This window comes from Clavelina lepadiformis, chromosome 9 (genome assembly GCF_947623445.1).
Source record: "Clavelina lepadiformis chromosome 9, kaClaLepa1.1, whole genome shotgun sequence".
Classification (NCBI taxonomy): Eukaryota; Metazoa; Chordata; class Ascidiacea; order Aplousobranchia; family Clavelinidae; genus Clavelina; species Clavelina lepadiformis.
In genome coordinates this window covers 13,253,364-13,278,015 of record NC_135248.1, presented here as the reverse complement: position 1 = coordinate 13,278,015, position 24,652 = coordinate 13,253,364, and the positions used below count along the sequence as shown (strand labels likewise).

Sequence of the window (24,652 nt, the reverse complement as noted above, 5' to 3'; positions counted from 1 at the left end):
TTTGCCAATAACCTGATGGTGGCAAAGGAGGAATCCAATCGCGAAGATCGTGTATCGGATTGTTTATCACTGAGAAGTAAGCGATCAAGACCACTTTCAAAGATTCGAGAATTATGACCGTTTCAATGAAAGCGCTCACGAAAGAAACCAACCTGAAATATTATCGAGTTTTAACGCATGTGACGAAATCTTAACTGTTTATTATTTGGTAACAATTGCTCACCAATCCCTGCAGGTTTCTAGCCCATACGTCATTCCGTACATGACGCAAATCACCGTCGACGTGACCATAACTGCAAAAATATAAAACCAGGCCACGTAGATAGAAAAATGAACAATAGCAAGTGGATCCAGAGTGTTGGGATCAATTTCCGCGATTGTCAATTCTTGCTGTGCTTCCGTAGCAGACAATGGTGGCCTGTATGTGAAAAATTTTACTTCACAAACAAACTTACTTCAACAACCATATTCATTACCTTGCTGATGGTCTAATTTCTGATGATGTCATCTTTGTTGCTGGCGATGACGTTTTAGCCACATCACGTTTAACCTGCAATGGTTTGTGCTTTTTCACTTTTGACATCACTGGTTTTATTGGCGATGCCGTAGTGGTCACTTTTTGTTCAACGCGCGACGGGATGTGTTTTTTCACTTTTGATGACGTCACAGGTTTTACTCGTGATGAGTTAGTGGTCACTTTCCGTTCGACGCGTGACGGCATGTGCTTTTTTATTTTTGATGACGTCACATGTATTGCTGTCGATGATTTACTGGCCCCATCTCGATCAACGCGAGACGGGATGTGTTTCTTTATTTTTGAGGACGTCATAGGTTTTACCGGGTATGACGTTGTGGCCACTTCTCGTTCCCCGCGTGACGTGGTGAACTTTTTGTTCATCGTCGAATCTCTCAAGTTTCGATGATTGTTTTGTTGTTTTGTTTCGTTTTCAATTTTAACTTTTGCTGGGAAAGTTTGCCGTTGCCTATGGACGAGACTTGAGATGTCTTTTGAGGTCGATGGACGATCTTTATCGTCAGAAATATGTTGACCATTCTTTTTTCTGTTTTGGTCAACTTTTATGCTTTTCTTTTCTGGACTTTTTCTCGTGTTTGTGACGTCATGGCTACGTGCAAGTGATGTGGTTGGTTCTTGCTGCCCTCTGGTGGTTTGTGTGGATTGCGGATTATTGTCAGGATTTGAATTTTTGTTCATTTTCCGTCGTTTGGCGTGACGAAACATTAGGCTAATGAAGTAGGGTCCAGGAAAGCACATTAAAGCGCTTTCAATACCTTTTTTACAGAAGTAGAAAGTTAGTAAGAGTTTACCAACCTAATTATCACTACAATATTTTGGCTTTTTCTCACTATTGACTGAACTTACCGACAACAATGTGGGACCACTTGAAGTAGTAGTGACCAACTGTTAACACATTCCCGTCTAGTGCGAAACTGTTACCATGAAACATCATAGATGTTAACATCACCATAAATATAAAGAGAGAACAAGTTGAAACTCTCTCCACTCGAGTCATGACCTCATGCTGCCATGGCCTCATGCCAAAAACGGAATACCAGACGTGTCTGAAAATGATAAATTATGAGATAATTAACTGGCACAGCGTGGTGGAATCTTTTATCAACAAACCTGTCTTTAAAATGGTTTTCGAGTTTTAACAGGAACAAGTTTGTGGAAATTTGAAGCTGGTCGATCGTTGCGACCGGGAATGTATATTCCACATCGACCTCGCTAAACCATTTGCCGCACATAAAAAACCAACAAGCGCTGGTTTCCAAATCCCTTACCACCATCCGCTCAAGGTACCTGATGTATAGCTTGCAATAAATCAATAATTCATACAACTCCTGATAACTTGTCACTAATTCATACCACATAGGGCTGCTTCCTCCGTCATTGCGCCACATTTTTACGGCTCTGACATCACCCAAACTTTGTGGTGTCGTAATGAGGAAGGATTGGACGCTTCCCGTGGTTAAAATGCTTCCGTTTTCGCGCTAAACAAATATTCAAAGATTACATGACGTCAAAACAAACAACATGGACACACGATGGCAGACGTCATCATTTACTTGTATGACGTGAGCGTTACTAGTTTTCCTTTTGCCCAACAGTCTCATGCAGACAGCCGCGGTAGTGCCGGCGTGTAGACGACTACCCGTGTAAATTGTGACGTAATACCGGTGCTGGTCGTTCGGTGAGTTGTCCTCAACTTCAATGAAGAGTCCCTTCATAAATTGTTATGATTAAATTTTTTACAGTAGAAGAATTTTGCTACTTTTTACCTTTTTCTCTGCATCTTTGTCTTTATATCTCGCCCATACAAGGAGAAGAGCGTAGATGGAGTACAGGACAAATAAAAAACTGATGATCACTGGATTATCTTGAAAATGCTCCCAAAGATTCCAGGAAAGCTAAACACGATTCGACAATTTATTAAAAGTGATAACTTCAGATGCGTCGTAAACTTTCTTACTTGGCTCTGATCGATCTTGTTGGGAAGAACAACAAGAGTGGAGGCGTAGAGAGTGGGAGCAATTTTTTTCTCTCTTTTCCTTCTCTTGTTGTCGTTTGTGTCTTGAGTTAAGTCACATTCGCAATCCACCAGCCCAGTTTCAATGTTTTGATGGACCTGATCATTATAAGATCACTTTCTTTAGTTTGTTGGGAAATAACAGACGTTATAAGTAAACTTGATTTGACATTTGCTGAAAAAACCCTATTTTGAGCAACATTGACATCAAATATCTCACCTTGCAAGAGCTCTCGCTCCAGTCTTTGGCATCGACGTCCCAATGCAAGCACTCGAGCATAAAGGACGAATACGTCAAGTCAATCAAACTTCCCTTTCGGTAATAACCTTCTCCGAGGTCAACTTGGATGGTCAAGTTAAATTCGTTTTCCGCAACCGGAAGTGACCTCACAGGAACCAACCAGGAGTATGATGATTCTGGAAATAGTTTTTTTCAAAAGGAACTTGATGAAAAGTAAAAAATGTAGTAATTTTACGAAAACACTGACTTCTACAGACATAAAAATTGCCTCAATGCAATATTTCACTCAAACAAACCTTTCTCGTGAAACGTTTTATTTAATTTGAAAGGGCTGTTGTTGGTGGTTTCCAAGCTTAATTTGCAATTTTGTATTTTCAGGTCCATGTTTTCAACATGAATTCTGATGATAGAACGACTCATGCGTCGCCTTTGCAGTGCAAAATCCAACAAAGCTGAACCTGTCGCTTTGCTGTGACAATGTGTGACGTCACAATTGCTTTGGACCCTCGTTACGATATTTTCTTTGCTAGGCTGTGCTGGTATATCGAAGCCGACTGTTTGGTTTTCAGCTTTTTCGTAACTGATAGGAATCTGGTTTTCCCACCCCGTTGCCAAGGTAACAGAGGTCACGAGATCGACTTTGTGTTTGTTCGTGCTAAAGTCGACGGACGAAGTGTTGTAGGTGAAGATCTAGAAATCATGAAATCATTTTGTTATCGCGGTATATCGCGCAAAATAAAGCAAATTAGAATGCATACCTCGACATTGATCACTTCATCGCTTAGTGCCTGTATGTTTGGAAGCCGAACTAGGGAAGAGTTACCACCGAGAGGATCTGAGAGAAAAAAGTTTTTGAATGAACTCGTGGAAGTAGAAACACGTCGCAGCACTCGAGCTTAAAACGTGTACGAGTTGAACATGGATTTGGTCACTTACTGATGACATCATTGTTTAGTTTGAGGAATCTTCCTTTGATAAACTTTGTTTCAAACGTAACCGCTTCTTCCCCAGGTACCAATGACGTCATAAGCGCCCTTCCAAGCCTAGTCATTCTTGATGTTTCTTTAATCTTTTATAATAATTATTTATTGTTTAGATTACTGATTTGTGATGTCAGCAAAATTAATTCGCTTTGTTACCTTAAAACTAGTTTCTTTAGAAGCTTCAATCAAATTTGACGTCACAGTCAAGCTTGAAGCCGCAATTGACCTTATGATGTCATCATCCCCCTCGCGTTTCAATTTCAAAACAAAGCCTTCTGTTCGATCCATTATTCTCACCACTTTTTGCTAAAAAATATAAAAAACAAACAAACGCATCGATCATCTATTGTTATGTTTTAAGTAATTTTTTTATTTCTCTGATAAATTTTTAAATCGTAGAATTCACCAATTTCAAGGACGTGACATCAAAATCTTTGGTCAGGTGACTTAAGACGTCAGCGACTTGTTTCACTGAGTCAAGGGTGACAAGCGGGTATTTCCCGACTTCTTCAAATATTTTACGTTTCTGTTAAATGAAAAAAGTGAAGGAGTATTCCGATAAGACCGCCGGTTGATTAATAGCCTACATATTATTACGTTATAAACCGACCTCTGATTCGGTGAGAATTTTTGTTGGCGATATTGGCACTGGCAGCGTACATTTCGCGATCTTCTGCAAATCATTGCTATAAAATGCGTTGAAAAATCCCGCTTTTAACTTATTACCGGCCTGATGGTTTTCCGTTAAAAAAACAGAAAAATTCCTCTCATAGCAAGATAGTCGAGAGCCGCATATTTGCACCACAATCGTGACGAAACCAGGCAACTGCTCAGATGTCAGAATGATGTCATTAACACTTGAGTCGTAGCCATGTTGTAAAAGAAATTTTTGATCTAAAAATATTTTTTATTTTAGACTTAAACACAACCAAATCGCTCCTGCAAATACAACATAATTGCAATCAATGTAAAATGTTACAGAGAAGTGACCAGGGCTAGGACGATGAGGAATCATCGTCGGGTTTAAGTTGAGCTAAAACCTTCCTCAGTTTGAGGATAAAATTTGTGACACCACGCTCTGGAAATCATCTAAGAACATTTCTTTACATGCCACAGCATGCGACTCTACCTCTTTCTTTCACAAAGAAGCTGTATTTGAGTGACGTTTGATCTTTTCCGAAACTAGTACACGTCATATTAAACTTTGTGACTTCGGCAGTTCCAATTTCGGGTGTCGCCCGGCAACCAACGCCACTAGGTGATGATGGTGGGGTAAGGAACAGGGTTACTGAAGCTTTTTCCCCGTCGATATTGTAACCTGAATGTCAAGTTCAAAATTTTATATGATGTTGGTCAAAGCAGTACATATCTATAATTTCGGACAAATTATATTTACCTGTTCCTGTGACGTTTGATGACGTATCTATTACGTTGAGAAGTGATCTACCGAGTTTACAAAATCGCCGGTTCTGGCACAAACTCAATTGTCGTCCGGATTTCAGCAACAATACCCAACTATGACGTGAGCAATTGTCACATACTATTTGCAGAATGATTGGCAGGTGAAGAGAAAATAACTTCCCACAGTTTGACCAACATCTAAATTTAAAAGACAAAATATTGAGTTAAAGCCCAACTTAGAGTTAAATGAACTAAATAAATGTTTTAAGTTTCTTAAAACTTGCCTCAAACTAACGACCGGGGCCGGTTTTGATATAAATATAATTTTTTGATCAGCAAATGCTGCGTCATAATGCTCGCCGGATACAATCAACCTAACGTAATAATTTTCGCTTCGTATCAGTTTGCTCATGGAAATTTCCATTACGTCATCGTCAGTAACCCAGAGGGTGTGCCAATCAAAGCAGGAACCTTGAACGTGAAAAGTAAAAGTTTATTTTTCGATCAGAAAAGTCGAAATTGAGGAATTATTTTTAAACCTTTTCTTTGTATTTTTCCTATTTTCGCTTTCAACGGGAGATCTTTCTCTGTGACGGCACAAAACCAATCGCGGTTGATATTTTTGTCATATTTGTTGAAATCAATGGAAGCCTCAAATCTCAAAACGGTTGTGTTCGTTCCTGTGTAAAAGGTTGAACATTTCAAGATTATATTTCTTGTAACGGGAAACCGCAAACTTTAATCATAGAAATCTAATATTATCGACTCACCAGCCTGAACCACATTTCCTCCCTTGATAATAAAATTCAATTTTCTTGTAGGAATTTCTACCAACGCATAACCATTGACTTTTGTTATTACGCTGAATGTATGGTAACTAGTGAGGTTGACAGCGATATTTATCACGTATAAACCCGGCAACAATGCATCGGGTTTTACCACAAGTTCTGGTTGAACTGAGTTCGTCTGAAGTTGAACTTCATCGCCAGTTTTTGGGATGTCTATCTTTGACGTCACCCGATACACTCTCCACTTGTAATCGAGGAAGAACGCGTTCCTAACGCAGTTGAATATAAGGTCTGCATTTAAGACGAACTCTTCAACGAATTTTAAAGGTTCGTCGAGTCCACCGCCAACTTTCCCGTCGCGAATTCTCACGCTATGCAAGCATGAATACATGAAAGACATTGGAACGGATCCTACGAAACGAAATGATTGTTTCGTATTTGCGATAACCACGGTGACTGGCTTACTCCCAGCGTCGAAGAAAAGACTTCTCTGTTTGACGAGCTTGTAAGGTTTGACGTCGAATGGTAAATTCGGCAAATCTTTGTGCTCGTATTCCGACTTTGAAATCTTTAAATTGACGATCTGTGAGCTTTCCTCGATCGTTAGATTCATTACGAAGTCCCCCAAGTCACCTCTGACGAATACGTAGACGTCTCTGTAGTAATCGCTAAAGTTACATCTTCGCGACGTAATGTACACGTCATAGATCTGAGGTAGAGCTTCAAAAGATCTGGATGACGTCAATGAAGAGTTGTTGTTTTTGGCCGTTGCCACAACTTCATAAATTCCCGGTTGAGATACGGTTGCCTCTATCGCCATCAAGAGGCAATCGCGTTGGCAGAATTTTGAAGTTTTCCAAACTGGCAGGTTGGTTCGGGTCGATTTGATCTCGACTGAAAGATCGTTCGGCGCACCTTGACTAACCGTCGCGCTTATGACGAAATAATTGGGTCGAAGACCTACGTATTGCTTCGTCATTATATTAAAACTTTTGATTTCTTCTTCGAAAGTGATTGGTGTGACATACGTCACAGAAGAAACGTTGTTTTGCAACAATAATGTGACGTTGTGTATCCCGGGTCCAACCAATTTTTGCGTCTTTGAGTTGAGTTCAAATTTTACTTCTTCGGTTCCATTCGATAGAAACTCTGTTTTGTTAAAAGTTGCCTGGGTCTGGTTTTGCGAAATGATGACGTCATCCACCATAAATGTGTATGAGACGGGGAAGTAGTATTTGTGATAAAATACAAACTCATCAGGACTTGGATATGTGCTGCTCCATTGCTTATGGAACATTTCTAATTTTCCAGCTGATAGAGCAGATTCCACGTAAAGATCGAGAAATTCAGCATGGAAATCTTCGTTGGTTCCGATAATGACACACGTGGCACCAACCATGTATTTTCCAGGATATTCAAATGAACGTTCAACAGTCAAAGTTGTTGTTGAAAGATTTGTTTCACCACTGGAACCGTACAACATCCTGCAATTAAGGTTCAAGCTGTTTGCGCCGGTTAACTTTGCCACAAATTTGACTTTTTCTTTTGTGGGGACGTGCGTAGCTGCAGTTTCTAAGCTGAATCCTGTAATAATTGTCAAGTAAAATATCAAGTTGTAAGTAAAATAAACTTTGTGTGTTTTTTTGTTTTTAACTCGTCGTTGTTAATTTACCAATGCGAGAATAAACGAAGGAAATTCTTGCCCCGTTGCACTTTTTCGTCAATGTTTGCAGAGAAATTATGCCATTTTCTTTGAATATAATAGTTCCAGGTTTATTAGGACCACAATATTCATCAAAAAATCTTCCTCTGGATATTACCAGGTTTTCTTCTGAACAGCTGTGTTACAAAAATAATGATTTTTAGACGACTAACACGTCATCACTCATGATCCATGATGTATAGCTTATTTTCTTCTCATAAAATCAAACAATCTTTTTGAAAAGAAAATACCAAAACAAAGAAAAATTCATAAGCTACATTAATAATTTTTAGTTTTAAAATTTTAGTTTTACAATTGTAAATGTTAAATCTACTTTCACATTTTGTCCAGTTTAGAGACTGTTCGTGGCAAGAATTCTTGTCACAAATGTTTTGGTAAACAGTTTTGATTTCATTGCTGTTACTTTGGTTTGATTTTTTAGTAATGATCGACACACTCAGGCTTTCATAAGTAATTAGGATCATAAACTGAGCAGAATCGCTCCAAATGTCGGGCCGTTATCATTGAAAAAGGATCTTGCAATCTAGGCAGCAGGAAAATTCCAACCACAGTTTTAATGAATAATTAATGAATGAATGAATACCTAATACGTAGCCTATATATGTTTTGTACATTCACATTTAGCATAAGTAGATTTCACAATTGCTTTATCTTTTTCCTCACAACTTGTAAAGATAATGATAACTCGCAACAATGATAATGTTTGACGGTAGAAATGCTTGTGTGGTTTGTATGGAACGTTTTTCTATTCCACAAAAATCTAATTCTACCCAAGCACTTTGCTTGCGCTGATCGCTATTAATTGATAAGCACGGTTGTATGTTTGTGCCAGGAAGAGAACACGCAGGCATAGATAACATAACAGTATGAAAGTCGGTCAAGTTCTGAGCTTAACTGTTTTGCACCTTAGTCTTACATCTTCATTAAAATTAGTTAACAGCAAGAACCAGCCAACCCAATTCTGTATAAATAAGTTATTCTATATTCTAAATATTCTATTCTTAAAACCATTCTTTATAAATATGTTATTCTATATGTCATGGTAGGCCTATGGGCGTGGCGTTCATAGATTCTTTGCTGAAAATGGTATGTTGCAAGCAAATCACAATATCACAAAAAGTTCTGTGTCCCGGCTAAGGAAATATAAATAAATATTAAAAAATTCTGGCTGTATAAACGACATCTCTTTTCTGGCTATATAGCAAAAAATGAACACTTCACCTTACAACAACTTCATGAAATTGGACAGATGCCTGTTCCATGTTGTTAAGTGGAATTTCCCACGACATAGAACCAGCTGCGTTGGCACATTGCCCTGCGGTTGAAAAATCAACTCTGCCAGTCGCGTTTCGCAAGATTATCTTGCATTCTGAAATAGCAAGATAGCGTTAGAATTTAACGGATATAATCAAGCTACCATATGTTAAAAACTATAGTGGTAGTAGCAGCAATATTCAAGTTGAAAACGATAAATTATGTTTTCCCAAAAAAGACACTGGCAGCAAAACAACTTTCTTTGTTGTTGTTTGCTATTGTTGACATTTCAATGGTGGCATTGTCAAGCAGTGACAGATCAAGTCAGCAGCCTTTTACAAAGAGTTAAGAAACTGAGCAAAAGTTTAGAAAAACAAAGTGCAACCAACATGAACTTTCATAATCTTCAAAAGTGCAAATTTAAGCAACAGAGTTATAAAACTTTCGTCGATTCATCAGAAAACGTGAAACAATTTCATTCTTTCATCGATTATCACAAAGGTAAAAATGTTTATAAGACCAAAGCGATTGTAAAGTATAGCTCAGGTAAAATATAGTGGGTTCAACCGCTCTAGCATCTTGACATATTTTGTCTTCAGAATGCACGAGCATCTACTCAAGTGGTTCAACATCAAGTGGTATCTACCCGATATGGCTCAAGGAAGGATTCCAGTTCATCTACGTCTACTGTGATATGGACCTCGTTTCAACTAAGAAGAGCTGGACAACAATACAAAGAAGAATAAACGGGGAGGTCAACTTTAACAGGGGTTGGAAGGATTACGTCATAGGATTTGGGAATTCCCGGAGTGAATATTGGCTGGGATTGGAAAATATTTATCGTTTGTCGAGACAGACCACAACAGTAAATGCAGTAGAACGAAGGATTTTTATAAAATATCCCGAATTCGGAGTTGACCTTGAAGACTGGGATGGTATTAAGCAGTTTGTTCAATTTCCAACATTTTGGTACTCACCAAAATCATTCAAATACAGGCTAATTGTGAAGGATTTCCCGAGATTCAGCATTTTTAACTATTGGACGCCTGTAAAAGGTAGCCGGTTCAGCACACCAGATGTTGATAATGACGAAAGCGAAAGCCTCCATTGTGCCAGGGACTACAAGTCGGGTTGGTGGTTTGATGACTTTTATTGTGGAGAATCGAATCTAAACGGTCCTTATCCCAAGTACAGGCAACCAATGACTTGGAGCAACATTTATTGGGGAAATTGGCGAAAAGTGAATAAGAATGAAACCGCATTGCGTTTTGTGTCTATGAATTTGTATCACAGCAAGCCGTAGTCAAATAAAATTGTCATACCAATACATTGTCAGTCAGTGTCATTCTTTTCAGCATTTGTTAGCTTTCAAAACATACTTTTACCATTGTGGTCTGGCATGTGGCCGGTCCGCATCACTACATTAAAGTTATGCCACAGAAATATGTTCTATTATTTGTATAAGAAAATAAAACCACAACAACTCTATACTCAAAGCGATTTTACCGTTAAAATTTCAAGCTGTTTTGGAAATTACAATAGACATAATGGCTGCCAAAAATGTGTTTATGAAGGGGCATAGCCTAATGCATAAGTGCGAGCAGCATTACACAGCCTGACGGTCTTTGCTGACCAACTGCGACAGATGTGAACCGAAACAACAGAATGGGAGTTTAGACGTAAACAATAACACAATTTGATGTTTGCAACCATAACTGTAAACCATAACACAACGTTTTTTACTCTCCATTGTTAAAGATACGCGAAGACCAGTTTCCTGTTATAGTGTTGTTTCCTGTGACCTGTTACAGTGCAGTAGGTTGCGGTATATGAAACAAGGTTTATTGAAATGTAGAAAAGTCTTTTCCGTAACAGGCGCATTGATCTTCAGCACTTGTGGTGGTTAAACACATATCATGTCCACTTCTTCAGTGGCAGACATCAGACGACTAAACGTTAAGGGCTAAGACCTAGGAGCTTTTTACCTGCCTTTTATAAGGCGACCCTCTATTAGTTTCTAAATGATAGATTACAGGCTACAGGATTTGCCAACTTTAACTTACTACCGGTGATGCTAAAAATAATGGTTCCAACTGTGCATAATAACTTTTATAACAAGCAGTTGAACCATAACAAACAATAGCTCGTTTAGAAATTAAACACTTTTGAGTGTTAGCAAAAACGATATAGTCGGATTAGGAGAATTTTTTCTAGAAAAAGTGATTTAAAGCTCATTTTCTAGAGACTAAAGCAATTAGAAAATGGCCAATATGACAACTTTGTTTGGCATTTGTTGTCTTATTATATCAATTGTCGTCAGACGACAATATGGGGAACTACCTTCGTTTATGTGCAAACAAATACTCACAAATTACAGTTAAAGGCTACTCCACTGCTTAAAACGAAACTACCTAATCCAAAGCTACGGTATAATTATCCAACAATACCTGCGCACACCAGCACAAAAGTGATGACCAAAGCAACTTTGAAAATCATCATGATTCAGATATTCTCTTCTTAGTGAAAGATACTTTTTATAGCTTGCTTATATAAAACAACTGTCAAACTGCGTGCACAGCAAAGCTTACCACTTTTGGTATGACCAATTATTACACATTTAAAACCTAACTAACGGGCTTTCACAAGTACATTGTTACGTCACAACGAACGTTGTTAAAAAAACATCAAAACGTTGGGTATGGTTAGTCCATGGTATACTAGTTTGGAACAAAATTTTTGTTCCCAAAATTGTTTCATGAAACAAATTTTTGTTCCGAAAATGAAAAAATTGTTTCTGAAACAATATTTGTTCCGAAAATTGTTTCGATATTCTCTTCATGAATGGTAATTAAAAACAAATTTTGTTCCAACAAAAATTCCCAGGAAATTTGTTTCACAAATGTAACAAATTCTTGTTTCGAAATTTGTTAGGAAATTATAAAGATTTGTTACGAAACTCTCGCAGTCACAAGATGGCGTTAACGAACACTTGTACACTGAATATTAAATTTTTTTAATGGAACTTGAGCAAACTTGGCTAGTGGTATAAATTTTATTCCAGATTTTTTCTGAAAAAAAACAACATGTTTGTTAAATTTGTTTCCTGGAACAAAATTTTGCAGCATGTAACAAATTTAGGCACAAATTTTGTTCCGAAAAATGTTTCAGAAACAAAATTTCTGACAAAAAATTTTCCCAAACTTTCTGGAAACAAATTACCAACTCTAGTATGTAACAAAATTTGACTCAAAAAATAGAACTTCAACACATTTGGCTACTGTCATAAATCTTAATTATTCCAATTTTTTCTGAGAAAACAAATCATGTCTCTATAATTAGTTTTCTGGAACAAATTATGGCAGTATGAAACAAATTCAGACGCAAAATTTGTTCCCAAGAATGTTTCAGAAACAATCTTTGTAACAAAAATTGTTCCAGAAACAAGTTTTATAGCAAAAAATGTTCCAAATATTTCATGGAACACACTGACATAGACATTTCATGAAGACCGCTTTCCGTTTCCAGAATAAAGTAGGCCTACATTAAAGGTAAAAAAAAGAAAAGCTGTTCAAACGACTAAAATAACTTAATCGTTATTAAAGAGGCACAAATTTACATCCTGTGAGGTTTTCGAGTTATGAATCTGTTAAAAAAGCAATGTCGTATTTCAATCTATTTAAAAATTAAATGTCATTTCAACTATTTTGGTAAACTTGTACAATGAAGAGTTTCGCTTTGTTCAAATGAAGCATTAAGAGAAATGTCAAAACTGCACTCGGATAAACATATTTGCAATAACCTGTAATCATTTCAGCAAATTTAAATCTCCAAATAACTTTTTTATGTACGGTATCAATCCATTTAAAAATTAAACTTGCATATATTTCTGTCACTTTCAACAATTTTTGCAATGCAATTCATATTAGTAAACATTCATGTCAAGTTAAAATGTTGTTTTTACACAAGATAATACAATGCAATTTACTGAAAACAAATCAAACATAAAAACATAACTTTCTTTAAAATGATCAAAAAGGGTTGTATTAGACTATGGTCAAGGTAAAATGTTAATGATAAAAGCAGGGTTACTTTAAATGATGCCTGCAAATATTTACCAACATCTTTATGAAATTGCCCGTTTTAAACAAACAACTATGAATTGTCTAGATTTTTTCTTTAAAACAAGTTTGCAGCACGTTACATTACAAACATATAAAGTTTCATCGTGATACATTTAATATAAAGAGTTTAAAGCTCGGTCAACCTATTGTTGGTGAGTTAAATATGAGTATTTCCAACGGCGCCTTAGAAGCACGCTACGTTCTGTACATAAGTGCTTGTATTAACTAAACGAATTTGAATTTTATAAATCGGTTTGTTGTAACAAGTTTATATGACATTAAATTACCAACATACAAAGTTTCATCGTGATACATTTTATATAAAAAGTTTAAAGCTCGGTCAACCTATTGTTGGTGAGTTAAATATGAGTATTTCCAACGTCGCCTTAGAAGCACGCTATTTTCTGTACATAATTGCTTGTATTAACTAAACGAATTTGACTTTTATAAATCGGTCTGTTGCAACAAGTTTATATGACATTAAATTACCAACATACAAAGTTTCATCGTGATACATTTAATATAAAAAGTTTAAATCTCGGTCAACCTATTTGTTGGTGAGTTAAATATGAGTATTTCCAACGGCGCCTTAGAAGCACGCTACGTTCTGTACATAAGTGCTTGTATTAACTAAACTAATTCGAATTTTATAAATCGGTCTGTTGCAACAAGTTTGTACGGCAATACATTACCAACATATAAAATTTCATCGAAATACATTTAATATAAAGAGTTTAAAAGTCGGTCATCCTAAAGTTGATGATGTAAATATGTCTATTTCTAATCGGCGCCTCAGAAGCACGCTACGTTCTGTACGTAATTGCTTGTAATTACTAAACTAATTTAAATTTTTATAAATCGGTTTGTTGCAACAAGTTTATATGACATAAAATTACCAACATACAAAGTTTCATCGTGATAAATTTTACATAAAAAGTTTAAAGCTCGGTCAACCTATTGTTGGTGAGTTAAATATGAGTATTTCCAACGTCGCCTTAGAAGCGCGCTACGTTCTGTACATAATTGCTTGTATTAACTAAACGAATTTGACTTTTATAAATCGGTCTGTTGCAACAAGTTTATATGACATTAAATTACCAACATACAAAGTTTCATCGTGATACATTTTATATAAAAAGTTTAAAGCTCGGTCAACCTATTGTTGGTGAGTTAAATATGAGTATTTCCAACGGCGCCTTAGAAGCGCGCTACGTTCTGTACATAAGTGCTTGTATTAACTAAACTAATTTGAATTTTATAAATCGGTCTGTTGCAACAAGTTTGTACGGCAATACATTACCAACAGATAAAATTTCATCGAAATACATTTAATATAAAGAGTTTAAAAGTCGGTCATCCTAAAGTTGATGATGTAAATATGTCTATTTCTAATCGGCGCCTCAGAAGTGCGCTACGTTCTGTACGTAATTGCTTGTAATTACTAAACTAATTTAAGTTTTATAAATCGGTTTGTTGCAACAAGTTTATATGACATTAAATTACCAACATACAAAGTTTCATCGTGATACATTTTATATAAAAAGTTTAAAGCCCGGTCAACCTATTTGTTGGTGAGTTAAATATGAGTATTTCCAACGGCGCCTTAGAAGCAGGCTACGTTCTGTACATAAGTGCTTGTATTAACTAAACTAATTTGAATTTTATAAATCGGTTTGTTGCAACAAGTTTATATGACATTAAATTACCAACATACAAAGTTTCATCGTGATACATTTAATATAAAAAGTTTAAAGCTCGGTCAACCTATTGTTGGTGAGTTAAACATATGATTCTTTGCAATGGCGCCTCAGAAGTGCGCTACTTACTGTACATAATTGCTTGTATTAACTAAACGAATTTGAATTTTATAAATCGGTCTGTTGCAACAAGTTTATATGACATTAAATTACCAACATACAAAGTTTCATCGTGATACATTTAATATAAAAAGTTTAAAGCTCGGTCAACCTATTTGTTGGTGAGTTAAATATGAGTATTTCCAACGGCGCCTTAGAAGCACGCTACGTTCTGTACATAAGTGCTTGTATTAACTAAACGAATTTGAATTTTATAAATCGGTCTGTTGCAACAAGTTTGTACGGCAATACATTACCAACATATAAAATTTCATCGAAATACATTTTATATAAAGAGTTTAAAAGTCGGTCATCCTAAAGTTGATGATGTAAATATGTCTATTTCTAATCGGCGCCTCAGAAGCACGCTACGTTCTGTACGTAATTGCTTGTAATTACTAAACTAATTTAAGTTTTATAAATCGGTTTGTTGCAACAAGTTTATATGACATAAAATTACCAACATACAAAGTTTCATCGTGATAAATTTTATATAAAAAGTTTAAAGCTCGGTCAACCTATTGTTGGTGAGTTAAATATGAGTATTTCCAACGGCGCCTTAGAAGCACGCTACGTTCTGTACATAAGTGCTTGTATTAACTAAACGAATTTGAATTTTATAAATCGGTCTGTTGCAACAAGTTTGTACGGCAATACATTTACAACATATAAAATTTCATCGAAATACATTTAATATAAAGAGTTTAAAAGTCGGTCATCCTAAAGTTGATGATGTAAATATGTCTATTTCTAATCGGCGCCTCAGAAGCACGCTACGTTCTGTACGTAATTGCTTGTATTAAGTAAACTAATTTGAGAATAGGTAAATTAATTTTTGCAACTAATTTATATTACATTAGCCTATTTTATGAATATACTAGATTTCATGTGCATACGTGTAATGGAAAATGTTTAAATCCGGTTATTTTAGTTCAAAATCTATTAATAGAAATATTTTATTTATTTTGACAATTTGTGAAAGCGAAACAATTTTTTGCAATGTTTTTACTTTCTTTGTTCATAATTGCATAGCTGCCTTGGTTAGTTTGCTGTAATGATTATGTCATTGCCTTTTAAGCGTTAAATTCCCCTGCTACTGTTCTTTTTTTCATCGGAGTTTCACAGATTAAGTTTTCTCTATTATTAATAGAGTAACAGGCGACATAAATGTTTTCTATATTGTGTTGAGCGATTGAAGGACTAGTGAAAATGCTATGACTGGGTTTATATTTCGAAATTTATAATCAAATACGTTAGTGCTTCCTGTTTTAAACCCCTTTACCTTAATTTAAGTATTAACAAGGAAGTCTAGGCTAGAGGGCGTTTTTTGACGCGCGTTTTCGTGTAGGTAGGAAGTAGTTTTGGTTGTTTTGTATTACAAAACGTTTTGTTTTCTTTAGGCAAGTTGAGCAGGAATCTTTGAAAAGCGCAAACATGTACATAATGGATTTGTTTACGCTCCATTTAAGTCATTGTTTAAAAATATATTTATCATGATTTTTAGTTGAAGATCAATAGGCTAGTCGTAATGAGAACGATGGTTTGATGTTGCTTTTTACTGTCTGAGGTCATAGGCAGCTTTTGTTTCGTTATGGGAATTGGACATTTCGATTAAATTTAATTCAACCAATTCAAATAGCCGCTCCTCTCTGTTGGAAGCTCACAACTAAAAAGCTCACAATGTGTCAAAGTTCATTAGTTTATAAGCAATTTTTGACACTGATGGATTTACATTTAGGTCAGTTACATATAGGCCTACTCTTACTTGAAGTAAATGCATCCTGTAGAAATGACCATTAGTTAATTATGTAAGACAGTGAGGTAGTTTAAAACGCTATTTAGGATACTTATAAGTATATATAGTTACTAGAAAATGTTATGTTGTAACTTGTAAGAGCAGTTCAATGAAATTATACAGTAATGTTAACTACTATATATATCCTTTAACAATTTTTTGTGGCATTCAAATGGATATATTTATTGATTATATATATATATATACTTCATAAATGTATTAAACTATTTATTTTGTATTTATATACCTTTATTGCTATTGTATATATTATTTATTTTATTAATAAGTTGCATGTATAACTGGTATAATAATATATTATGAATACATAAAGGAAAAATTTTAAGTCTACATCTTTTCTTTTTGATATTTTGACAATGGAAGAAAAACAATGTTCGTCAAAAAATTTCAGGTTTTGCAGCTTAACTTTTATAGCTAACTTTTCTGCATGTAGGTTAATGGCTGTTTTGTTAAACTTTGGTATAATATGTTTGTTGTATAATGTTTTTCACATGAATCAATGAAGTTAAAACAATTAAAGTGAAATAATCCATTCTTAGAATGTGAAAAATAAGCATGTCAATTTTCAGAAAACAGGTTTTTAGGCCATAAAATGTTGGGTAAATGTTGTCGTTTCTTTACCACATAGTCATAATAGGTACCCCAATTTATTTTACAGCTTAATATACAGTGTCAAGAATAGACTTAAATTAAGTAATATATTATGAATCATAGGCACGCTTTGATTTTCAATGATAGCATGCTCGTCAAGAGCCTATATTGTACATATTTTGTGGTTAATTTTGCACGATTTTTAAGAATGATTTGACTTATGGAAAGGAACTTTTTTAATTATAGAAGTTGTTTGAGATTAAGGGACTACCAGTTATGTTACACAACATGCCAATATTTTATTTATTGTCAGTAGATGTAATATTTATAATGATACCTTATACTTATGTATGTTTAATTAACTCTATTTTAGTCAGACAACATCAAGACATCATTATCAAGATCTTTCGAGTGACACAGATTCAGATATACCTTCTACAAGTAAATTTTAAGTTAACAAAAACGAGTTTCAAGCTTAATTTATAAGAAATGATAGTAGTTTGGCCAACTAAATTTGAGTTATAGCCTACTTAGGAATTTGACAAGTTGGAAAACACGTATTTGTTTAGTAAATGTTTGCAACAGATTAAACACAATGCAATGTTTGCCAACATTCCTTAGCAAGTGTTTAGCTCGATTTGGCATTGATGTAAAAGGTATAAAATTGAAAAATTTGCTGGAAAGTGCAAAAGTTGGTGCAAAGTGCAAAATTAATGCCAAATCGAGTTGGACACTTGCGGATTGGTGGCCAAATTCAGTTTATTTTGTGCATCGGTTCAATTAATTTCAAAAATTATACCTCATGTATTATTTCATGTTTAGTCAGAGAAAGTCAAGACGTCATCGTCGGCATTTCAGTGACTCTGATTCAGATTTGTCTTCTGTATCGTGAGTTATTTTAATTAGTTAACAGCAATCATGTCTACTAGTTTTCCAAGTTTTTATTCCAGATGTTACCATAATCGTCCACTTCAGACACTGTGCTTGTTTGGGGGTAGAAAGGAAAATTATAAGTTATATCATAACTATTTCATTTTCGTAATATAGTACAGAAAGCCTAAGTATGATAAATGCTTGTATAGATTTTTAAAAATCTTTTATAGCTTGGGGAGAATTACCTTTTATGCTTTTAAAAATTGCGTTTTAGGTAAAATTGGGTCAAACCATATCATCCTCGTTTTTTAAGTCTAAAAATCATACTATAAAGATTGTCTAAAATTTATGTGGCGGTGGCCTGGCCTCCGAAAAACAAAATGCCCATGATTGAACTAAAGCTTTAAATGTGTAGTTGTCATATTTTGCTCTAGTATGTACCACTGAAATTTGGAGTTAAAGAGTTTGAATTATAGTGAGCTGTTTGAATATCATTGGTAGTTGATTTGCCTAGACTGATTAAGTTGTTTAGAGTTTAAAAATTTCAATTTAAGCAAGGTTGAGTTTACATGTTTCTCACGTTTCTCTATTTTCTTTAATTGTTTTTCTTGTATTATTTGGTGTATGTTTAGTTGGGAAAGATCAAGACAACATCTACGAGATATTTCCAGTGATTCAGATTCATACAAATCTCGTGAACAGTGAGTTTAGAATAATAATTTGTTCTACAATTGATTTGCATAAAGTTAACTAACATATATACCTATGGTATTTGTGTTGTTGTCAATTTACAATCTTTTTGTTCTGATATTGCCACATGGTTTGTTATATTGACATACCAGTTTTTGAATTAAATTGAAATATGAAATGTTTATTAACTTTGAACATACCAACTACGCATAAACAAAAATGTTGTAAAATATTCAGTTTTATAGCTACTTTACTGCCATCGGTTATTTTAATGTTAAAACTAAAACTAATAGATATTTATCCTTCCCTATATCATTTTTAGTAGGAAAAAATCAAAATGTCATCATCGACATTTATGTGACATCGATTCAGATTTGTCTTCTTCGTCGTGAGTTACCTATATTTCTATTTTTCTATCATATATCGTATATTCTATAGTTGTCATTGCTACCAGAATATAATTAACTATCGATTTTAGATGCACTAGTCAATCTGTGATGAAGCAACATCAGGTTTTTTTTGGTGAATCTCCTGGCAGCAGAAGAAGGTATTTTATTCAGATAGTACCCTTAGGTGAAATTTTTTACACCATATATCTTCTAATAGCAACAAAGATCACGCTATGCAACAAAGATCACGCTAAAATCGGTGTCAGTTTTAAATTTACTTCCAATTGAAATTTTAACTAACATGAAGCAACTTCACCAGTCCTGGTTATTATTAGACTAAATCAACAAAATTTACATAACTCAAAATGATTTCTTCGCTTCCGATTTTTAAACTTTCACTGTATTTAGTAGGGAAAAATCAAGACATCATCGTTGAGTTGTTTCTAGTGATGCAGATTCAGACAAATCCCGTAAACAGTGCGTTTACGAAATTGGTTTTACTATTTACAAGAAATTAGCTTTGGAACATGCTTATTGAATTTGTGCTAATTTAGAGTGTTTGTACTGTGATATTGTTTAACAAGTTGTAATGCACATACAATTATGCAAATAATAGCAAATACCACCAAAGCCACCGAAGAGCTTATTGTATTGTAGCTTATTTAACAAAGCGGGTATCGGGCCACGATTATCAGTTTTCATGCTTAACTTGCACTTTCTGAATATAGTTTATTGATTTCTGGTTTAGAATGTTTCCTGCATAAGCTAATATTGTTATGGCATTGTTTTGCACATAGACAGAGAAAATCAAGATATCTTCATCAGGGATATTCAAGTGATTTAACATCAGACTCATCTCCTAAACTGTGAGTTAGTTAAAAGCTAATAAATTCACCTGCTATGATAACTGTTTACTGATACTTTTACTGCATTGAAAACATTTTTTTAGAATTGTAACAGAATGCAAAGTTTGTTATAGCAAGTCTTTCCAAATTATTTTACATTAATGAGGGCTGGGGATTACTTATACCAAAATCCTTTGACTCTTACTCTTCCATATATAACATATATTTTTTACAACTTTTGACCAGCATGCCAAAGAAATTTGATTTGCAATTAATCACTTACTACTGCATTGTCTTAACAAGTCTTTGATGAATGTTTGTTTTAATGCACAAGCTGACATTTAAGCATACCATACTAAGTGTGATCCTTAATTGTTCTTTTAACTTTAACTTGTGTGATGCCATTATTGTCCTCTGGGGACAGCAGGAAAGTAAAGCGTAGAAAATAATAAGTTGTAACAGTAGCTTCATTCACATGGCATGTTTGAAAACAATACTTTGTGCTCACAACACATATGCAATATATTAATTATAATTTAATAATAGCTGCGTAAACCTTTTCTGGATTTTTACAAAGCAATAGAGGAATGTCTGTTTGAGTCCTGGTTTAATTGGTCTTTTTTGTGCCAGCCATATTGCAATCATGATTAGGATACTAGAGTGGTTGTGTAAGTGAAAGAATTTGCTATATAGCGCTTCAGTGAAACAAGCTTCATTTTTACTCTTCAGTTAAATATTCAAACATTGTCAGTTTTTCTGGCTGCTTAACGATGTGTATGCTCAGACATTCATACAATAATGCAACATTACAAACTGTAAGACTATCGCAGTATGAACAGGATTCACTGCCTGATTAAGACCCATGTTCATTGCCCAGAAGTTGAACTACAACAGTTACAAAAACATTTTGTTTAATATTTGTTAGATTGAGTTTTCAAGAACCTGTGATAAATAAATACTAATTTTAACTCTTAAATAAGTATAAAATACACATTGTATATATTTTAGTTTCAGAAAATCAAGGCGTCAGCGTCAACATTTTTCAAGTTACTCTTCTGGAAATCGAAAACGGTGTGTGTAATTATCGCATGCTTTAAAATCTGTAATGTTGTTACGTTAGCAAGTTTTGAATCATTACTATATTAACTGATATTGAAGAAAAATAGCTACAAATTGCGTTTTCGATATGTTTTTGGAGTACAACAGGTTTTTATAAAATTTCAAAATAAAACAATTTTTCCAGATGTTTGGAGAAATGTAATAGATGTGAATACTGTATTTACTTGATGTTTATTGTTGACATGGTATGATAATCTTTATTCTTAGACTGAAAAAAGTCTTTGCACAACTTAAACCTGGCAATGATTTCTTATTGCATTAGCCCCATTTTTTCATGTCTACATCAACTGATAGGGTTACATTTGTGGCCATGACACCCTCTCATTAGAGATACATTGATAAGCAAATTGGAAAATTTCCAATTGTTTGACCATGCACGACCTGTTGTTACTGATTGATTAGTTATTTACTTGTTCTTTCGTATGAGGTCGGCTCAAGCATATTCAGAGCCTATCAATTGCAGCCAATTCTTCCCATCTTCGTCAGGGGTCTTCAGGTCCCCTTGGCCTATGGGTGGGTGTAGGACACGACAGTCGAAGATGATATGTTCTGCTGTTTTTGATTCTGCACCGCAAATGCATGATAGTATATAGTGCACTGCATTCCTGCTTTACCTTGCGTGCATGGTTCATGTCTGCATTACTAAAACGGCCATTGGCTAGGAGCTGTCCGGTTATGGAATTTGCTGTAATCGGGCAACGTTTTGACTGGGAGTTTCGTCCAGTGAGATGGTTAACGATCTACCACGCTTTTCTGCTGGAATGCGTGAAATCAATGTCCTTTACAGTATCCTCCCAGCACTTCCTACGTTTTTTGTCGAGGCATTTTAGCAGGTCTGTGGCCTTGGAGGCAGCATCACTAGGTTTCTCGGCACTCACGAATGTGTCATAGTGGTTATTACACTCAACATCCCATGTAGGGATGCAGTGTTGACGACGGCCACTTGGTATGATCTTCCTTGCAGCGTCAGTGAGTAACTGGCAGAACGCAGAGTAGGCTGCATTCAAGTTGGTCGAGTTGGGGTCTGGTAGCTTTTCAGATCCAGACTCGACCAATCGAGTGTATTGTTGCCATCTGGCTTTCTGGAAGTTCCATCTTTTGACTGGTTTTGTTTTCAAAGGTTCTATTGGGTTCATTGGTTTTATTAGTGGAGGTCTATGTTGAGATCTTGGGAATTTATCCAAAATAAAACGTCTCGGGCCAGGTCCAGTGTTGAGGTTTGCGAAAGCCAGGTCAGGGTTGGAGGTGGTGTTCCATCTGTCTGAGCAGAAACTGCCGGGCGGTTTATAGTCAAACAAAAGGTGGACATCGGAGGCCGAAGCCCATTCTTCAAGTGCTGCGCCATCGTGGTTTGTAGCGCTGTAGCCCAAGATAGTACTGTGGCAGTAGAAATCGCCAGCATAGACGACGGGGATGGAATTTTTAAGTAGCCTGGCAGGGGACGGTTTGTAGACATCAATGACATTAACGCCTTCCACCTCTACAGCCGTCCATTCTGTTTCAGAGTTAGCCAAGGTGTATCCGGCAATCTTGAGGTGGGATGTATCAATTACATGGGTTTCTTGTTGGAGGATGGCGGTGACTTTGTGGTTACTCACAAGGTGTTCCAAGATGTTGATTTTGGCTTTTGTGAGACCTTCTACATTCAGCTGTAACAGCGTGACACCTTCCCGTTCGGCAGTTTGAGCTGCCTGCCCTAAGAAGGGCAAATGTTTCGGGTCAGTATTAGGCTGCTGGGGCTGAGTTCGCATTTTGCTAGATAGCTTCTTATTTGCTTTTCCAGGTTGTTGATATTGGTCTGACAGACGTCAGTTTCTAGGATTCACCACGATGAGGTCATCAACTTAAATCCCTTCAACTTGAAGTTATTTACTAATGTGTCCATCAGTTTACTGTTTGTCTTTGTGCAATGCTTTAGATTAATCATAAACTGTTTTTTTTGCATTGGAAAATTATATGGATTTGTTAATTCTAAAAAAACAAGTTGTGCTGGTAAACCCTTGAATGGTCTCTGCATTAAAATTTCAACTCATATTTTTTCTGTACGTGCTACTACATAGCATTTTTTGAAAACAAAGCAAAGAATTGGTTGCATTTTTACAATGAATTTTTAAAATAAAAAAATTTAAATATGCAATGATTTTTGTTCGATTTTTTATGGCTGTGTCTTTAATTTAAGAGATGTAGATGTTAAAACTAAATGTAGCTTCTGACCTTTACAAAGAAAATTTTTTGGTTCCTTGTTCTGGCAACTTTTAACCAACCTGATACAAAGCATTTTGTAATATTAGTTATCGGTCTATGTAGCTGGTTACTTACACATTTTGACTAATATGAGTTAATTGTGATTTGTTTATTAGAAACAAAAATGTAGACACAAAGGCTTCCGCTTCGTCTGTGATGTCAAGAAATATTAAAAGGTAAGTTTTTATAGCATACAAAAACTGTGCAAATATAACTTTTGACTTGGTATACGCAACAGTTTAATTTGGTGCAGCAGTTCGGTTTGAATTACTTCTGTTCCTTGTTTTGTTGGAATAATTCAAATATACAGTAATCTTCTTTGCCTGTGTTAACAGGACTGACAGTTTCGGTTTATGTAATCCCTGTTACTTTATTTTATTTTATTTATACATTTTCGGTAGTTAAATGAGATATATGTAAAATTAATATATTATTAATATTCTTTCTCATAAGACTAGAGTAGCTTATCAGTCATTATGATGATTGTTTCCTTTCTGTTCATGTGAATAGAACTGATTGCTCTATTTCTATACTTTAAAGGTCTTCGGCACGGAGAATTATAAGGACATGTCCCTATTGTGAAAAAACCTATGTAAATGTTTCTAATCACTGCAAGAAACACCCAGACATACCCAAGGAAAACTTATTATATGACAGCTTTGCTAAAAAAATGAAAAAAGCTGGTTATGAGCAGTTTGCAGGTTATTCCTGCACACTATGTGGGAGGTCTGTGCTAGGTATCGAAAGTCACATCAAGCACAAACATAAAGAAATAATTTTAAAGTCAGAGGAATTCAATAAAAGTTGTGAAGAATCAAAGGTTAAGAAGTCTGATTTATAGTTTTATTTGACAAGATACATTTTATGATGTTACACACCCTTCTGAAATTGTGCAAACAGCTCGAATATATCTGGAGGAGATTGCAAGTAAGAAAAATACTAACAATATTGTGTAGTGTCATATCTCTTGTATCAGTTTTGTGTTTGATTGATGCATTGATAATGAAAACTGTTAATCCGTGATTACATTTTTTGTAGCATAGTTAAATTTACTTTACTTTTAGTGAAAACGGTTTCTGAAAGTGGTGTAAAATCTAACACAGGTATGTAGGTGTCTTATTTACCAAAATTCTTAATCGAAATTTTATTTCTTATTTTTTTATAAAAGATGG

General features: G+C 35.1%; 5 protein-coding genes across 6 annotated transcripts in view; 2 read left to right on the top strand and 3 right to left on the bottom strand.

The window, feature by feature from the left end:
* LOC143470248 (polycystin family receptor for egg jelly-like) overlaps nt 1-24,652 on the bottom strand; it is a 122,043-nt gene that overhangs the window by 2,274 nt on the left and 95,117 nt on the right. Inside the window, exons 15-24 of the mRNA XM_076968256.1 lie at nt 2,770-2,966; nt 2,493-2,648; nt 2,302-2,430; nt 2,089-2,244; nt 1,889-2,013; nt 1,646-1,822; nt 1,382-1,581; nt 477-1,290; nt 224-418; nt 13-152 (exon numbers count right to left, since the gene is read on the bottom strand). Coding sequence (XP_076824371.1) covers nt 13-152; nt 224-418; nt 477-1,290; nt 1,382-1,581; nt 1,646-1,822; nt 1,889-2,013; nt 2,089-2,244; nt 2,302-2,430; nt 2,493-2,648; nt 2,770-2,966 — 2,289 coding nt within the window. The remainder of the gene's footprint in view (nt 1-12; nt 153-223; nt 419-476; nt 1,291-1,381; nt 1,582-1,645; nt 1,823-1,888; nt 2,014-2,088; nt 2,245-2,301; nt 2,431-2,492; nt 2,649-2,769; nt 2,967-24,652) is intronic.
* The window catches only part of LOC143470255 (uncharacterized), a 107,979-nt gene that overhangs the window by 2,274 nt on the left and 81,053 nt on the right, over nt 1-24,652 (bottom strand). The window lies entirely within an intron of this gene.
* Nucleotides 3,073-7,361, bottom strand: LOC143470651 (uncharacterized). The gene is made up of 11 exons (XM_076968909.1): nt 5,945-7,361; nt 5,714-5,854; nt 5,459-5,645; nt 5,170-5,288; nt 4,903-5,091; nt 4,384-4,667; nt 4,180-4,299; nt 3,930-4,079; nt 3,727-3,859; nt 3,549-3,625; nt 3,073-3,480 (listed from the first exon to the last, which is right to left on the bottom strand). Exons 1-11 carry the CDS (start codon nt 7,359-7,361, stop codon nt 3,073-3,075), a joined length of 3,225 nt encoding a protein of 1,074 aa, XP_076825024.1.
* Nucleotides 9,329-10,257, top strand: LOC143470650 (fibroleukin-like). The gene is made up of 2 exons (XM_076968907.1): nt 9,329-9,440; nt 9,539-10,257. Exons 1-2 carry the CDS (start codon nt 9,329-9,331, stop codon nt 10,240-10,242), a joined length of 816 nt encoding a protein of 271 aa, XP_076825022.1. The 3' UTR covers nt 10,243-10,257.
* On the top strand, nt 16,968-24,585 carry LOC143471223 (uncharacterized). 2 transcript variants are annotated; one of them, XR_013119505.1, is made up of 11 exons: nt 16,969-17,120; nt 17,694-17,769; nt 18,144-18,208; nt 18,826-18,894; nt 19,206-19,271; nt 19,362-19,430; nt 20,070-20,138; nt 21,126-21,188; nt 23,597-23,656; nt 24,021-24,407; nt 24,545-24,585. XR_013119505.1 is itself a non-coding variant. In XM_076969626.1 (10 exons), the coding sequence occupies exons 1-10, from the start codon at nt 17,086-17,088 to the stop codon at nt 24,319-24,321; spliced, it is 873 nt and encodes a 290-aa protein (XP_076825741.1). In that variant the 5' UTR covers nt 16,968-17,085; the 3' UTR covers nt 24,322-24,512. The 2 variants fall into 2 exon arrangements, 1 of the variants encoding a protein (XP_076825741.1); XM_076969626.1 differs by lacking the exon at nt 24,545-24,585 and having other exon boundaries at nt 16,968-17,120; nt 24,021-24,512.

Excerpts from the sequence above, each read along its gene's own strand:
- LOC143470651 (XM_076968909.1), bottom strand. The coding sequence starts at position 7,361 with ATGGTTGGTGCCACGTGTGTCATTATCGGAACCAACGAAGATTTCCAT. Across the intron at positions 5,289-5,458 it reads GCCCCGGTCGTTAGTTTGAG|TTGGGTATTGTTGCTGAAAT; the intron begins GCAAGTTTTAAG and ends CTCACGTCATAG. Across the intron at positions 3,860-3,929 it reads CTAAAGAAACTAGTTTTAAG|ATTAAAGAAACATCAAGAAT; the intron begins GTAACAAAGCGA and ends TTATTATAAAAG.
- LOC143470650 (XM_076968907.1), top strand. The coding sequence starts at position 9,329 with ATGAACTTTCATAATCTTCAAAAGTGCAAATTTAAGCAACAGAGTTAT. Across the intron at positions 9,441-9,538 it reads TTTCATCGATTATCACAAAG|AATGCACGAGCATCTACTCA; the intron begins GTAAAAATGTTT and ends TTTTGTCTTCAG.
- LOC143471223 (XM_076969626.1), top strand. The coding sequence starts at position 17,086 with ATGGAAGAAAAACAATGTTCGTCAAAAAATTTCAG. Across the intron at positions 17,770-18,143 it reads TACCTTCTACAAGTAAATTT|CAGAGAAAGTCAAGACGTCA; the intron begins TAAGTTAACAAA and ends TTCATGTTTAGT. Across the intron at positions 21,189-23,596 it reads TCTTCTGGAAATCGAAAACG|AAACAAAAATGTAGACACAA; the intron begins GTGTGTGTAATT and ends TTTGTTTATTAG.